Source organism: Erinaceus europaeus, unplaced genomic scaffold (assembly GCF_950295315.1).
Source record: "Erinaceus europaeus unplaced genomic scaffold, mEriEur2.1 scaffold_649, whole genome shotgun sequence".
Lineage (NCBI taxonomy): Eukaryota > Metazoa > Chordata > Mammalia > Eulipotyphla > Erinaceidae > Erinaceus > Erinaceus europaeus.
The window spans coordinates 18,050-33,262 of NW_026648115.1; the positions used below are offsets into that span (position 1 = coordinate 18,050).

The 15,213-nt window shown below is 63.2% G+C and overlaps 2 protein-coding genes across 2 annotated transcripts; one reads left to right on the top strand and one right to left on the bottom strand.

Annotated features, from left to right (window-relative positions):
* Positions 1-140: 140 nt before the first annotated feature.
* Positions 141-8,407, bottom strand: TMEM38A (transmembrane protein 38A). The gene is made up of 6 exons (XM_007533172.3): positions 8,131-8,407; positions 4,319-4,475; positions 2,989-3,173; positions 2,072-2,159; positions 1,459-1,576; positions 141-1,059 (listed from the first exon to the last, which is right to left on the bottom strand). The coding sequence occupies exons 1-6, from the start codon at positions 8,252-8,254 to the stop codon at positions 838-840; spliced, it is 894 nt and encodes a 297-aa protein (XP_007533234.1). The 5' UTR covers positions 8,255-8,407; the 3' UTR covers positions 141-837.
* Positions 8,408-10,131: 1,724 nt separating this feature from the next.
* SMIM7 (small integral membrane protein 7) lies at positions 10,132-15,106 on the top strand. Its single transcript, XM_016192640.2, has 5 exons — positions 10,132-10,225; positions 10,317-10,358; positions 11,291-11,346; positions 13,512-13,602; positions 14,554-15,106. The coding sequence occupies exons 1-5, from the start codon at positions 10,200-10,202 to the stop codon at positions 14,567-14,569; spliced, it is 231 nt and encodes a 76-aa protein (XP_016048126.1). The 5' UTR covers positions 10,132-10,199; the 3' UTR covers positions 14,570-15,106.
* Positions 15,107-15,213: the final 107 nt, after the last annotated feature.

Sequence of the window (15,213 nt, forward strand, 5' to 3'; positions counted from 1 at the left end):
TGACAAGGCATGCACTCTGCCAGCTGAGCTGTCTCCCTCCCTCAGCCATATACCATATAAAAGTGTCTGTAGCCTGGAATTTGAACCCAGGTCCATCAACCCCCAGACCACCCCCCGGTGGGGAACAGGTACCACCAAGCTTGTCACACAAGTTTATTGGCAAACGTCCTCCGCTCGTCAGAGAATTGAGGGCTTGTGGCCTCCACGTGTACCCGCTGCCCCCACAAGGCACTTCCTGACATCTGTGCTACCTCCCAGACCCCCCACCCCGCGTCCAGCTGAAGGTCTGGGTTCGAGCACTCAGGGCTGGGGAGCCCCAGGATTCCAGGAGGGTGACAAGGGAGTTTGGCCCCAGGTCGACTGTTGCCTGAGTAACTGACGGCTGTGAAGGCGGATGTGAACTTGCGAGAGGCCTGTCCATGTGGGGGTGGGGGCATCAGAGAGGGCTGGGGGGGCATCCCAGGCATGAGGTCCAAGTTTCTAAGGCTTGCTTTGTGGTGGGGGGGGGGGGCTCTCCACTGAGTTGGGAGTAGGGGGAGGCCTTGCCTACCCTTCCAGGGGCTGAAATCCCTGTGGCTGCATGGAGGAGGAAGCTGGGGGGAATAAACATACAGGCAAATAAATAAATGGCCGTCGGGTGAGTGAGTCCAGGTAGACGGCCCTTGGTGGGGGAGGGTGGGGGTGATTACAACAGCCCCCCGGGGTCCCGTCAGGTGGGAGGTATGGCTGCAGTAGAGAGGCTCCCCCGCCCTGAAAAACAGTTATGATTGTTGGGGGGGCAAGGTTCTGGCAGAGAGAGGAAGGGTCCCCCCTGCCCGGAGCCCCTTCCCTGGCCCCCTACTCTGCCTTCTTAGTCTTCTTTTTCCGGGTGCATTCACTCAGCTCCTCCTTGGACTTGGTGGGCAGGGCCGAGTGGGGGGCGCCTCCCCCGTGGGGGCCCCCGTGATTGTCATGGTGGTGGGGGTCGGCCCCCCAGGACCCCCCGAAAAGCACGGGGCAGATGTAGCTCTCCAGGAAGTCGAAGGGAGAGTGATGGGAGTGGGTGGCCGTCAGGAACACCTGTCGGGGGTACAAGGCAGGAGGAGGAGGCCACCAGTCAGCTCAGTGCTGGGGAGACCCCAAGACGCCTCCCATGGCCCCTCACTGGACGGCAACCGAAAAGTGGCGTTCCCCAGGACTGGGGGCACTCAGGGACCCTCAGTGCCCAGGTCAGGGTCCCCTGGTCCTTTTTGCGTCTGGGTGACCCCCTCCTCGGCTGTCAGCTGGTGGGTCCCCCAGCCCGTGGAGAGGGTGTTCTGCAGACGCCCCCACTAAGTGGAGGGGGACCCCAGTCTGGACCTGGAGGTCCCTGTGTCGGACGCCTCGCTCTGCCCCTGCACCCTGCAGACCCTGCTCTTCTCCGGCGAGAGGTCAGCCAGGACACCCACCCCCGTGCCCCCACCCGCCCGGTCTGCTCACCTTGCAGGAGACCATGAAGAGTGTGAAGAGGAAGATGAGGGTGGCCTTGGCCACAGGCAGCCAGCGCGTCTGCTGAAGGGTGAACAGCACAGCCCCGCACAGGCTGGCCTTGGTGGGGCTGTGGGCGGGAGTCAGCCGTCTCTCACTACCATCTCTGCCTGTCTCTGACCCATCTCTGCCTGTCTCTGACCCATCTCTGCCTTCTCTGACCCATCTCTCCCTGTCTCTGACCCATCTCTGCCTGTCTCTGACCCATCTCTCCCTGTCTCTGACCCATCTCTGCCTGTCTCTGACCCCCCATCTCTGCCCCCAGGCCAGCCCTTTCTGACAGACACAGAGACAGGAAAAATAGAGGGGAAACAGATTGAGGAGACAGAGAGGAGAGACAGACAGGGGAGGCAGAGAGAGGAGAGACAAAGGAGAAACAGAGACAGAAAGGAGAGGGGGAGAGAGAAGAGATGCCCCAGCCCAGCTCCACCACCCCTGGAGCTTCCTCTGGTGCCATCCTGGGGTTCCATGTGGCGCCAGGGACCTGAGCTGCTCGGTTAGCAGGAGGGTCCTGGGAGGGTTGCTGTCTGTGCCCACCAGTCTGGGGGGACGGGCAGGGACTCACAAGGACATGTGAAGTAACTCGTTGGCCTCCGGCTTCCAGACACCCCGGACCAGCTGCTCCACGTTGGACATGAGGGCCACCCCGGACCCTGGAGACAGGGCAGGGACACTGAGCACTCGGGACAGCACCACAGCCCTGCCCACCCTCCATGGGGCTCCCTGGGTGCTGTGCAGGGTGCTGAGAGAGGAGAGACCCCACAGCCCTGCCCACCCTCCATGGGCTCCCTGGGTGCTGTGCAGGGTGCTGAGAGAGGTGACACCCCACAGCCCTGCCCACCCTCCATGGGCTCCCTGGGTGCTGTGCCTGGTGCTGAGAGAGGAGACACCCCACAGCCCTGCCCACCCTCCATGGGTTCCCTGGGTGCTGTGCAGGGTGCTGAGAGAGGAGACACCCCACAGCCCTGCCCACCCTCCATGGGCTCCCTGGGTGCTGTCCATGGTGCTGAGAGAGGAGAGACCCCACAGCCCTGCCCACCCTCCATGGTCTCCCTGGGTGCTGTGCAGGGTGCTGAGAGAAGAGAGACCCCACAGCCCTGCCCACCCTCCATGGGGCTCCCTGGGTGCTGTGCCTGGTGCTGAGAGAGGAGAGACCCCACAGCCCTGCCCACCCTCCATGGGGCTCCCTGGGTGCTGTGCAGGGTGCTGAGAGAGGAGAGACCCCACAGCCCTGCCCACCCTCCATGGGCTCCCTGGGTGCTGTGCCTGGTGCTGAGAGAGGAGACACCCCACAGCCCTGCCCACCCTCCATGGGGCTCCCTGGGTGCTGTGCCTGGTGCTGAGTGAGGAGAGACCCCACAGCCCTGCCCACCCTCCATGGGCTCCCTGGGTGCTGTGCAGGGTGCTGAGAGAGGAGACACCCCACAGCCCTGCCCACCCTCCCTGGGGTTCCCCAGGTGCCGATGGGCAGTGGGCCTGCACCTTTGACCCAGCCGGTGGCCACCATGATGAACCAGCCGTGGTGGTAGTGGTGGTGGGCGTGGTGGGTGCCAGCCGCAATCTTTCGCACACGCACGACTTCCTTCATAGCCACAAACACGAGCTTCAGTGGCAGGAAGGCCACACACTTATAGAAGAGGTCCAGGGGGCAGAAGAAAGTCAGGTACCTGTGGGGGGCAGGGGGCAGGGTCAGCGTGTGGGGGCCCCGGCCCTCCCCCAGCCCCGCACACCCGGGTTCCCCTGGGCTTCGCGACTGCAGGGCTCCCCCCTTCCCGTGGGCTGGTTCACTGTTCGCTTTCCATTCATGTGTTGTTTTTTGAATTTGTTTTATTATCATTATTAATTGATTGGATAGAGACAGCCAGAAATCAAGAGGGAAGGGGGGGAGAGAGAGGGAGAGAGACAGAGAGAGACACCTGCAGCCCTGCTTCACCACTTGCGAAGCTTCCTCCTGCAGGTGGGGACCAGAGACTCAAACCCGGGGCCTTGTGCTTTGTAACGTGTGCGCTCAGCCAGGTGCGCCACCACCCGGCCCCATTCCTCCTCTTTAGTTTTACTTCCTCTTTTTCTTTTTATTTGTTTATTGCTGTGGCCTCCCGGAGGACTTCTTTTTAAATTCTGAATCAATTATTACTATTTCTAAAATGTTTGTTCCGGAGGACTGCTGAGCTCTGGCTGACGGTGGTTCTGGGAACTGAACCTGAGACCTCAGAGTCTCCGGCAGGAGCGTCTTTTGCAGAACCTCTATGCTGTCTCCCATACTCTCTAGAATTTGTTTGTTTGTTTTTACCAGAGCACAGCTCAGCCCTGGTTTATGGTGGTGCAGGGGACTGAACCTGAGACTTCGGAGCCTCAGGCACGAGTCTTTTTGCAGAACCATTATGCTATCTACCCCTGGCCCCTTTTTTTTCCTTTAACATTTTTTAATTTATTATTGCATAAGACAGGGAAATTAGGACGGCAGGGGGACAGAGAGACACCTGCAACCCTGCTTCACCGCCTGGGAAGCTTCCCCCTTGCAGGTGCGGACTGGAGGCTTGAACCCAGCTCCTCGTGCACTGTGATGGGTGTGTTTAACCAGGCGCACCTTTTTCTGGCCCCCAGGAGAACTTTTAAGGTACAGAGATGGAGGGAGAGAGAGAGAGAGAGAGAGAGAGACTTTAGCACCAAAGCTTCTCCCCTGCAGGTGAGGATCGGGGGGTTGAACCCAGGCCCTTGTGTATGGTAACGGGGACAGAGAGAGACCCCGGCATGCCATCCCCCGCTCCGCCAGCCTCCCTGTGCCCCCCAGCTCCCGGGTGCCCGCACTGACCAGACGGCCGAGGCCAGCAGCACGCTGGCGGTGTTGCCGAAACAGTCCAGGACAGGCTCCCCCAGCAGCAGGTCAGCCAGGACGTAGCTGCCGAAGCAGTGCAGCATGGCACACAGCCAGGAGGCCACGGGGTGCCGCCGGGACAGCTCCACCACCCCTGGGGACGTGGGGACGGGACGCGCGTGAGAGGCCCGGCACCCCCGGGAAGCGGCGAGGAGGACCAGCCCCCAGTCTGGGACACCCCCGGCCCCGCCGCGTGTTGGGGTGGGGGAAACTCACCCCTACTGTGTGTGTGCCCTGACTGTGCGCGCTACCCACTGAGCCACCGCCCGCCCAGACCTGCTTCTCTCATTTTTATATAGTTTTAACGTATTTTTATTTCCTTCCTTATTTATTTGTTATCGGATAGAGACAGAAAGAAATTGAGAGGGCAAGGGAGAGATAAAGAGAGACACCTGCAGCCCTGCCTCACCACTCGTGAAGCTTTCCCTCTGCAGGTGGGGGCCAGGGGCTTGAACCCAGATCCTTGTGCACTGTAATGTGTGCGCTTAACCAGGTGCGCCACTGCCCGGTCCCCAGATCTACTTTTCTCTTTCTCCCTTCCTTCCTTTCTTCTTTCTTATGTATGTTTATTTATTTTTGGACACAGACAAAGAGAAATTGAGAAGGGAGGGGGAGAGAGACAGAGAAGCCGCACCCCCCCACACACAAGTGGGACTGGGGAGGGGGCTTGAACCTTCGTCCCTGCACAGGATAAAGGTTAAACTCTACCGTGTGCACCACCCCTGCCAGGCCCTTCTAAGCGAGCTGTTTTTCCAGCCCTGTGGTCCAGCCTTCTCCAAGGCCCCAAGGTCTGGTTCTTTGGGGGGGGGGGGGGTGTAGGACTAGGAGTTCTATTTAAAACCAAAGCCTGAGGCAGTTGATCCCCGGGGCAGGTGTGGCTGCCGGGCTTCAGGCAGGCCCGGTGCTTGGCGGAAACCAAATCCTTCGCAGCTAAAAATATCCCCTCACACAGGCAAACATGGGGGGCGATCCCAGAGACCCAGGCAGGGTGTGGGCACAGAGATGCTCTTGAAAGGGACTGGGGGAGTCAGGCGGTAGCGCAGCGGGTTAAGCGCAGGTGGCGCAAAGCGCAAGGACCGCCGTAAGGATCCTGGTTTGAGCCCCTGGCTCCCCACCTGCAGGGGAGTCGCTTCCCAGGCGGTGAAGCAGGTCTGCAGGTGTCTGTCTTTCTCTCCCCCTCTCTGTCTTCCCCTCCTCTCTCCGTTTCTCTCTGTCCTATTCAACAATGATGATGTCAATAATAAATACAACAATAAAACAAGGGCAACAAAAGGGAATAAATGAATAAATATTAAAAGAAAGAAAGAAGGAAAGAAAGAAAGAAAGAAAGAAAGAAAGAAAGAAAGAAAGAAAGACTGGGGAGATGCAAAAAGACTCTCCTACTCTCCTGCCTGAGGCTCTGAGGTCCTGGGTTCAATCTCCAGCACCACCATCAGCCAGAGCTCAGCAGGGCTCTGGAATCTCTCTCTCACTAAAACAAAGTAAATAAAATATATTTAATTAAAAGTTCAGAGACACACAGAGTATCACGGTTCTGCAAAAGACTCTCCTGCCTGAGGCTCTGAGGTGCCAGGTTCAGTCCCCAGCATCACCATCAGCTGGAGCTCAGCAAGGCTCTGGGAATAATAATAATAATAATAATAATAATAATAATAATAATAATATAATACGGCTGGGGATACAGCACAGTGGTTCTGCTAACAGATTCTCCTGCCTGAGGCTTTGAAGTCCAATTCTGGTTCAATCCCCAGCACCACCTTCAGCCAGAGCTGAGCAGGGCTGTGGTCTCTTGCTGCCTCTTTCTCCCTGTATCTCTCTCATGAAAATAAAAATTAAGAAAGATGTTTTTAAAAGAAGAAGAAAGAAAAGAGCTGAGTTTATAATCAGCACAGGAACGGAGGGGGAGTGGCCTCTTCAAAGTCTCAAGTCAAATCCCAAAGGGAAGCCCCCCAGGGCAATTCCAAGTGACCAGCCATCTCCATCACCCATGATGGGGTGAAGGGGACGGGCATGTGGCCCAGGAGGGGTGTGGGGGGCAGAGCCCTGGACTCTCAGGCCTGAGGTCTTGAGTTTGATTCTAGGCATCGCATGTGCCAAAGGGAGGCTCTGTCTGTGTCTCTCCTCTCTCTCTCTCTCTCTCTTTTACCAGAGCCCTGCTCACCTCTGGTTTATGGTGGTGAAGGGGATTGAACCTGGGACTTTGGAGTCTCAGGCATGAGAGTAGAGTCTCTTTGCTATCTCATTATGCTGTGCTAGTCTATGCTCATTATGCTAGTCTCATTATACTATCTACATCTGCCTTCTCTCCCCCCCTCTCTGCCATATGCGTCTCTGTCTTCCCCTTCCCCACCTCCCTTTTTCCCATCTCTCCTTCTCTCTTCTTCTCCCCCGCCTCTGTCTCTCCCTCAGCTAGTCCGTCAAGGAACAGCCTCAGATCTTGGGGGGGGGGGGCTGTCAGGACCCACCGGGGCGTCTTTCCCAGATGGAGACGCCCCCAGTTCTCGGGAACACAGTCTGGAGCCTGGTCTGCTTCACCACGCACCCCCCATAGTCTCCAGGGAGCAGGGGCACCTCTGGATCTGGGGGTGCATGGCCCCCCTGAGGAGACACAGTGGATCAAGAACTCCGACTCTCCTGCCTGACGTCTGGATTTCCACCCTGGACATTGCAGGCACCAGCGGGTGGGGGGGCTCTGCTTCTCCGCCCCCCCAAGTAAATTCATTAATTTTTTTCAAGTTTATTAAATAGAGACAGGGAGAGGTTGAGAGGGAAGGGGGAGATAGAGAGGGAGAGAGACAGAGAGACATCTGCAGCCCATCTCCACCACTGTGAAGCTCCCCCCCCCCCCCGCAGGTGGGGATTGGGGTCAGCCAGGTGCATCATCACCTGGCCCCTAACTTTTTCTTTTTTCTTCTTAAGATCATGGATTTTTCTGCTGCCCCAGAAGGGCCGAGAAGGCTGCCTGAATTTCCCCCCCCCCCCTCCCGGGAGTCGTCAATCCAGTCCAGCATCTATTTTTATCATGGAAGGGGCAGCCCTTCCCACTGGGGGGGGGGGGGCTGGATCAAGGCGGGTATGCCATCCCCAAGGTGGGAGGCAAGGTGCCCCCTCCGGAAATCTGATCTGATAGACCCTTGTTCTCCCTTCTCTTGATTTGATTTGATCTGTCTTCTCTCCGAGGTCTGCAGGCAGGAATGGAGAGGCGCTGAGATTATAAAAATAGAAGATTAAAGAAAAACACAGCAGCGAATGGGGACCGGCTACCAGCTTCTTTGATAAACAAACAAACAGAATTTTTTTTTCAATCAAAAATGTTTCATTCTCCCAGGGAGGTCCACAGCTGGAGGGAGGGTCACCTCAAGCATGGGAGGCCAGCTGGGGGGGGGGGCGGCTGTCCCCTGAGCAGGGGGAGGGGGAGAGGTGACCCTGGTGTTACTTCCCCTGCACCTGACCTGGCATGACTCGGCCTTATATGGACTCGCTCAGCTGTCTCTGCCCCGGGGTGGGGGGAGGTCAAGGTGACTGGGGGGGCATCTGGCAGGGTTGCCCAGCTGTGCCCACCCCCTCCTCGCTGTGGACAAGGACCCCAGCCCAGGCTCCTGCGCTCCTGCCGGCGAGGGACCCCCCTCCCAGTTATTCCCCCCATGTTGGGCCAGGTCACCCCTGGGGGACCCCCCTCGGTAGCCCCCCACATCCTGGGCCGGCTCACCCCCAGGGGTCCCCCAGCAGCCCCCCAGGCTCCCGCTCACCTGGCTCATATTTGAGGTAGAGGATGGACACGATGTAATAGCTGAGGTCGAAGACGGGGAACAGGGGGACTCGGGAGAAGCTGAGCGCCAGCTCCCCCAGACTCAGCGCCGACAGCAGGTCCATGGCGCCCGGGGCCCGCCGGCCTGCTGCCCGCCTGCACCCCGGAGCCTGGGCCCGCCCCCGGGCCCGCCCCCCGCCTGGACCCTCCCCTCAGCCTGGGGCTACAGGCCCCCCTCCCCAGCCTGGAGCCACCCCACCCCACCCCACTCCTCGCCCGCCCGTAACCTCGGCAGATCTGCACCCCCAGGCCTGGGCCCGCCCCTGGGACCCAGAACCACCCCGCCCGCACCCCGCCCGCACCCCGCCCCGACAACCCCCGCAGCGCCTGCACCCGAACTCTGGCCTGGGCCCAGAAGCACCCCCAGCCCCCAGCCCCCCAGCCCCTTCCCTGCTCCAGAGTCTCGGCCTGGCACAACCCAGGGTCCACTCGACCCCTCCAGACCCTCCCTGGGCCCGGCAGCCCACCTGTCACCACCCCCAGACCCTCCCCCCGCCCTGTGCCACACCTGTCACCACCGCCAGGCCCGCCCCCAGACTCACCCCCAACCCTGCACCCCCAGACCCTCCCCCGCGCACCCACAGACCCTACCCCAAGACCAGACCGCCCCCGACCCTATTAGACCCCGCCCCAGATCAGCTCCAAGCCCCGCCCCCGGCCCCGCCCCAGACCAGCTCCCAGCCCCGCCCCTGTTAGGCCCCGCCCCGACCAGCTCCCAGCCCCGCCCCCGGCCCCGTTGGGCCCCGCCCACAGCCCCTCCCAGTCTGTCACTCACCCAGGCCCCGTCCCCCGCTCTACCCCCGGCCTGGCACCTCGCCCAGACCCTCCCCCGACCCGCCAACCATTGGTCCCGCTCCCCCACCTGTACCCTCCGGGCACCGCCCCCAGACCCATCCCCACCGCACCAAGCCGGGGACTCCCTCCCCACCCCCGTTACGTCCCCGCCCCTGCGCCCGGCCTCCCTAGGCCGGTTCCTGGAGGAGGAGGACCCAGTTTACGGAGCGAAGTGGCTGCCCGAGTCTAGGGGTGTGGGGTGTGGGCTGTGTGCTGTGAGCTGGAGGAGGGGTGCCGTCCACTGGGGGAGGGGGGCTACGTCAAGGCTCAGGCGTCCTGTGGCTCCCGCGGATCGGGACCTCTGTCCCTGGAGATGGGGCGCTGGGGGAAGGGGCGCAGAGGGTGCCCTCATGGGAGCTGCCTCAGACCCTCCCATCTGAGGTGTGGGGGGCTTTATTAGCACCCACGTGCTCTGTGACACCCCCAGTTCGGGATCGCCGGTGGGTCCCGGGTGAGAAGCGAACCCCCACGCCCCCTACTCTGCGCAGCTGTCCTGACCCAGTTCTGGGGTCCATCGAGACTTCCATGCCCGCCCCCAATATCTAGAGGGGAGTAGGGACCTCTGGGTCAGCACCCCAGAATCCACAGTGGTGACAGCCTCGTAAGGTGGGTCCCCACTTTTCATGAGGCTCAATCGCTCATGACACCATGTCCCCACGGAGATGCCTGGGGTGACAGAGCCCGCCGGAAATGACAGCAGTGTAGGGGGACCCTCACTTCCCAAAGGAGAATGGGTGACCCCCATCTTGAGGCCCAATCAGTCGAGAGACACCCATACTCGGGGGAGCCCACAGCCTCGGGACTCTTTTCTTTGTACAGCCCACGGTCAGGGACCCCCGTTCAGTAGCCAGGGCCTTCCTGAACCCCTTTTCTGCAAGGACAGTCCAGAGGGAAGTACCCCCGGGGACGACGGGAGCTCGCGCGCATGCGCAGCAAGGTCCAGAACCGCCCCGCCCGCCCCTCTTACGTCACGCACTCGCCACGCCCCCTCTACGCTCCAGCAGGAGCTTAGGGGCGGGGATAGGGGCGGGGGGCGGGGACCGCCCCGCCCAATCCCGGCCTGCGATTGGCTTGCCGCAAGACGATGCTGCGTCTCGATTGGTCGGGGAAAGCCCCGAGGCCCGCCCTCCGAGAGACTTCCGCTTCCGGTTGCGCCGGACCCGAGCGGCCGTCAGGATGATCGGGGACATCCTGCTGTTCGGGTACGGCGGTGGGGGGGCCCGGGGCGGTCCAGGGCGGCCGGGGGCGGCGGGGCGGGGGGCGGCCGGGTAACCGCTCCTTGTCTCCCCGCAGGACGCTGCTGATGAACGCGGGCGCCGTGCTCAACTTCAAGCTGTGAGTAGGCCGCGGGAGGGGCCGGGGGCCGGGGACCACCCCCGCGAGCGTGGCCGTGCAAGCCCCGCCCACAGCCTGGACACGCCCCCAGACCGGCCCGGGCCCCGCCCACAGCCACGTGGCCCCTCCCCGCGCACGCGCAGGGCACGCCTCTGTCGAGACTCCGCCCACCACGTCGGCCCCGCCCACCTCCCTCCTCCCGCCCGCCTGCCGGGGCATCTGCTGTAATGTTTTCTCTCTTTTTTGTGCACGGATGCGTTTAATCGCGCCGGCTGCCGTCGCGGCTGCTTTGTCTTTTTCTAAAATAATGTTTTCGTTATCTTTATTACGATAGAGACAGCCAGACATCAAGAGGGGCGGGGGAGATAGAGACAGACAGACAGACAGACAGCCGCAGCCCTGCTCCACCGCTCGTGAAGCTTCCCCCTGCAGGTGGGGGCCGGGGGCCCGGGTCCAGGGAGAGCAGAGAGGACCCTGCTTGGGCCTGTTTCTTTCCTGGAGACGGAGGGACGGAGACCCCGCGCTGCAGCAGAGCTGCCCCCGCTGCTGTGTGTGAGCGCCTCCATGCGGTGCCGGGCTTCCCCCCCGGAGCCGCAGACGGGACAGGGCGGGCTCCCTCGGGCGGGCTCCCTCCCCAGGGAGGAGTCCTCTCTCCGGCCTTATTTTACCTGTTGACTCGTGTATCTAATGTTGGCCGTCGCGCCCAGGCTTCGCCACTGCCAGCCAGGTGTTTCACCGTTCGTGGAGCTTCCCCGGTGCCCTGCCTGGTGCTCCCATGTGGTGCCTGGGCTCGAACCCAGGGCCTCATTCACAGCAAGGCTACCTCCCGGGCCTCGCGCTGGCTGTACATCCGGACTCGCCTTCTCTCCCGCGGCCCCCGCCCGGCCCCCGGCCCCCCGGGACGCGCCCCCATCGCCCGTCTCTGCCCGCAGGAAGAAGAAGGACACGCAGGGCTTCGGGGAAGAGGAGTCTCGGGAGCCCAGCACAGGTCGGCGCCGGAGCTCGGGGCGGTCTGGGTTCAGGCCCCGGTGCCGCTCGGCCCAGCCTGGGCACTGCCCGCCGCTGCCCGCCCCTGCCCTGCTCCTGCCCGCTCCTGCCCTGCCCCTGCCCGCCCCTGCCCTGCTCCTGCCCGCTCCTGCCCGCCCCTGCCCGCCCCTGCCCTGCACCTGCCCCTGCCCTGCCCCTGCCTTGCCCCTGCCTTGCCCCTGCCCTGCTCCTGCCCCTGCCCTGCCCCTGCCTTGCCCCTGCCCTGCTCCTGCCTGCCCCTGCCCTGCTCCTGCCCCTGCCCTGCCCCTGCCTTGCCCCTGCCTTGCCCCTGCCCTGCTCCTGCCCCTGCCCTGCCCCTGCCTTGCCCCTGCCCTGCTCCTGCCTGCCCCTGCCCTGCTCCTGCCCCTGCCCTGCCCCTGCCTTGCCCCTGCCCTGCTCCTGCCCTGCTCCTGCCTGCCCCTGCCCTGCTCCTGCCCCTGCCCTGCCCCTGCCTGCTCCTGCCCCTGCCCCGCCCCTGCCCACCCCTGCCCTGCCCCTGCCCGCCCCTGCCCTGCCCGCCCCTGCCCTGCCCCTGCCCTGCCCCTGCCCGCCCCTGCCCTGCCCGCCCCTGCCCTGCCCCTGCCCTGCCCCTGCCCACCCCGCTCCTGCTTGCCCCTGCCCTGCTCCTGCCCTGCTCCTGCCTGCTCCTGCCCGCACCTGCCCTGCTCCTGCCCGCTCCTGCCCGCCCCTGCCCTGCTCCTGCCCTGCTCCTGCCCTGCTCCTGCCCGCCCCTGCCCTGCCCCTGCCCGCCCCTGCCCTGCTCCTGCCCGCCCCTGCCCTGCCCCTGCCCGCCCCTGCCCTGCTCCTGCCCTGCTCGTGCCCTGCCCCTGCCCTGCTCCTGCCCTACTCCTGCCCTGCCCCTGCCCGCCCCTGCCCTGCCCCTGCCCACCCCTGCCCTGCCCCTGCCCGCCCCTGCCCTGCCCGCCCCTGCCTGCCCCTGCCCTGCCCCTGCCCTGCCCCTGCCCTGCCCCTGCCCGCCCCGCTCCTGCCCGCCCCTGCCCTGCTCCTGCCCTGCTCCTGCCTGCTCCTGCCCTGCTCCTGCCCACCCCTGCCCTGCCCCTGCCCGCCCCTGCCCTGCTCCTGCCCTGCTCGTGCCCTGTCCCTGCCCTGCTCCTGCCCTACTCCTGCCCTGCCCCTGCCCTACTCCTGCCCTGCCCCTGCCCTGCTCCTGCCTGCTCCTGCCCTGCCCCTGCCTGCCCCTGCCCTGCTCCTGCCCTGCCCCTGCCCTGCTCCTGCCCTGCCCCTGCCCGCCCCTGCCCTGCCCCTGCCCACCCCTGCCCTGCCCCTGCCCTGCCCCTGCCCTGCTCCTGCCCTGCTCCTGCCCGCCCCTGCCCTGCTCCTGCCCTGCTCCTGCCCGCCCCTGCCCACGCCTGCCCTGCTCCTGCCCGCTCCTGCCCTGCCCCTGCCCGCCCCTGCCCACCCCTGCCCTGCTCCAGACATAGCCGCACTGCCCGCCCCTGCCCTGCTCCTGCCCGCCCCTGCCCCAGACACAGCCATGCTGCCCGGCCCCCCCGCCAGCCTGGAGGAGGCAGCTTCCCTGCTGCTTGGGCTGTGGGCCCTGTGAAGGAGGGAGGGAGGAAGTGAATGAAGGAGGGAGGGAGGGAGGGAGTGAATGAGGGAGTGAGTGAGAGTGTGAGTGAATGAGGGAGTGAGTGAGTGAATGAGTGAGTGAATGAGGGAGTGAGTGAAAGAATGAATGAAGGAGTGTGAGTGAGTGAGTGAATGAATGAGGGAGTGGAGAGTGAATGAGTGAGTGAATGAGGGAGTGAATGAATGAATGAGGGAGTGAGTGAGTAAATGAGTGAATGAGAGAATGAGAGTGAATGAATGAGAGAGTGGAGAGTGAGTGAATGAATGAGGGAGTGAGAGTGTGAGTGAATGAGGGAGTGAATGAGTGAGGGAGTGTGAGTGAGTGAGTGAGGGAGGGTGGGAGTCAGCGAGTGAGGGAATAAAAGAATGAGTGAGTGAGTGAGTGAGTGAGTGTGGAAGGGAAGAAGTAACCGATTGGATGGGGTGGGAGGGCCTCGGGCAGCTGTGGACGTGAGTGAGTTTCGGGGGTCCCTGTGTTTGGCTGGGGTGAGGGTGGGGTGGGGTGGGGTGGGAGTGTGACCTGAGCCCCCACCCCAGGTGACAACGTGCGGGAGTTCCTGCTCAGCCTGCGCTACTTCCGCATCTTCATCGCGCTCTGGAACGTCTTCATGATGCTCTGCATGGTCCTGTGAGTCCGCACGGGGAGCCCCGCAGCACCGGGGGAAGCTCCCTGGGCCTGGGGTCTGGGAACTGGGCTGCCCCCCCACCTCCGGGCCCTTTGGGGGGGCCAGGAGACCCAGGTGCAGGGATCAGCGGTGCCTGGAGCTCCGCCTGCTCGGCTGCCTCTCAGCTGTTCGTTCCCTGAGACCCACCTGGTGCGCTCCGCGTCATTTGTTCATTCTCAGCCCTGCTCCCAGGCGTGGGGGGGCGGGGGTCAGGGTGTCTTTCCGTGGAGCTGGGCCTGGAAGACAGACGGACACAGCTCTGCCTGGACCTTCCCCTGGTTCCGTGGTGCCTCCCAGGTGGCTCTGCCCTGCAGGTGGGGACCGGACCCAGGGCTCAAACCCGGTCCCTTGTGCATGGGGACAGGTGCGGCCCTGCCCCGCCCCTAGTGTTGTGTTTATTTATCCACTTATGTACGTGGAACATTGACTCTTTATTTTTTGATAGCAAGAGATAGGAATTGAGAAAAGGGAGAGACGGGGGGAGAGAAACAGAGGGAGAGAGACAGAGGGGGAGAGACAGAGGGAGAGAGACAGGGGGAGAGACAGAGGGAGAGAGACAGAGGCCCCTACAGCCCTGCTCTACCGCTCGTGAAGCTTCTCTCCCTGCAGGTGAGGACTTGGAATAGAGCACAAGGCCCTGGGTTCAAGGCCCCGGTCCCCACCTGCAGCGGGGAAGCTTCGTGAGCGGTGGAGCAGGGCTGCAGATGTCTGTCTGTCTCTCCCTCTCTGTCTTCCGCTTCCCTCTTAATTTTTCTCTGTCTCTACCCAATAATAGATAAGAAAAGTTATCTTTACAAAAAGTGAGAGAGAGACAGAGAAGCAGAGCTGCCTGGCGGGGTGGGGCCAGAACCCCTCTGTCCCTCTGTCCCTCGGTCCCGGGGCTGAGAGCGGGTCTGTCCCCCGGTTCCTTCCAGGCTCTTTGGCTCCTGAGTGGCAGCTGTGACCAAGAGGCCACGTCTCCACCCTCACCAGCACCTTGGAGGATGCACCGGTGACCCTCCCAGAAGGCCACGTGCGGGGGATGCTGTGCAGGCCTGGGGCCCTGCGGCTTCTAGAAGCTTCTATCGCAGTGGCGCGCCCCCCCCACACACACACACACTTTCCCTGGACGCACACTAGGAAGCTCTCCCGCCCCTGCTTGGCTCTGAGACTCACGGTCTGTGGGATTTTCTCGAACCCACCGCCGGCCTGTCCCCACGTCCCCACGAGAGGGCCAGCTGAGCTTTGAGGATGTCTGTCACCCTGTGGTCCCCTGGTGAAGAACGTGGCTCTGGGGACCCGTCAGAGGACACCAGTCTCCCTACCGGCCCCCCTGAAGAGCTCCGAACCCCAGCCCCACATGGGAGGACCCCCGGCCCTGAGGGGAGCTCTGCGGCCCAGTGTGTGCCCGCCTCTGAATGAGAAAGCTGGGAGGCGTGCAGTCAGCCCGCTCCGAGGAAAGAGAACAAATAAATACGGCTGTGCTCAGCTCTGCTCGCGGGACCTGCTCCATGGCGCCCCCCAAAGGGAAGTCCGGGCCAGTCACCCACGTCCCCCCAGGCGGCGGTGCTCAGGCCCACAGGCTCCAGCGGCCA

Bases quoted from the DNA above. Each gene is read 5' to 3' on its own strand.
- TMEM38A (XM_007533172.3), bottom strand. From the start codon at position 8,254: ATGGACCTGCTGTCGGCGCTGAGTCTGGGGGAGCTGGCGCTCAGCTTC. The intron at 2,160-2,988 runs GTGCAGGCCCAC...CCCTGTCTCCAG, and splicing joins GGCCACCGGCTGGGTCAAAG to GGTCCGGGGTGGCCCTCATG. The intron at 1,577-2,071 runs GTGAGTCCCTGC...TCCCGCCCACAG, and splicing joins GAGTTACTTCACATGTCCTT to CCCCACCAAGGCCAGCCTGT.
- SMIM7 (XM_016192640.2), top strand. From the start codon at position 10,200: ATGATCGGGGACATCCTGCTGTTCGG. The intron at 10,226-10,316 runs GTACGGCGGTGG...GTCTCCCCGCAG, and splicing joins GGGGACATCCTGCTGTTCGG to GACGCTGCTGATGAACGCGG. The intron at 11,347-13,511 runs GTCGGCGCCGGA...CCCCCACCCCAG, and splicing joins GTCTCGGGAGCCCAGCACAG to GTGACAACGTGCGGGAGTTC.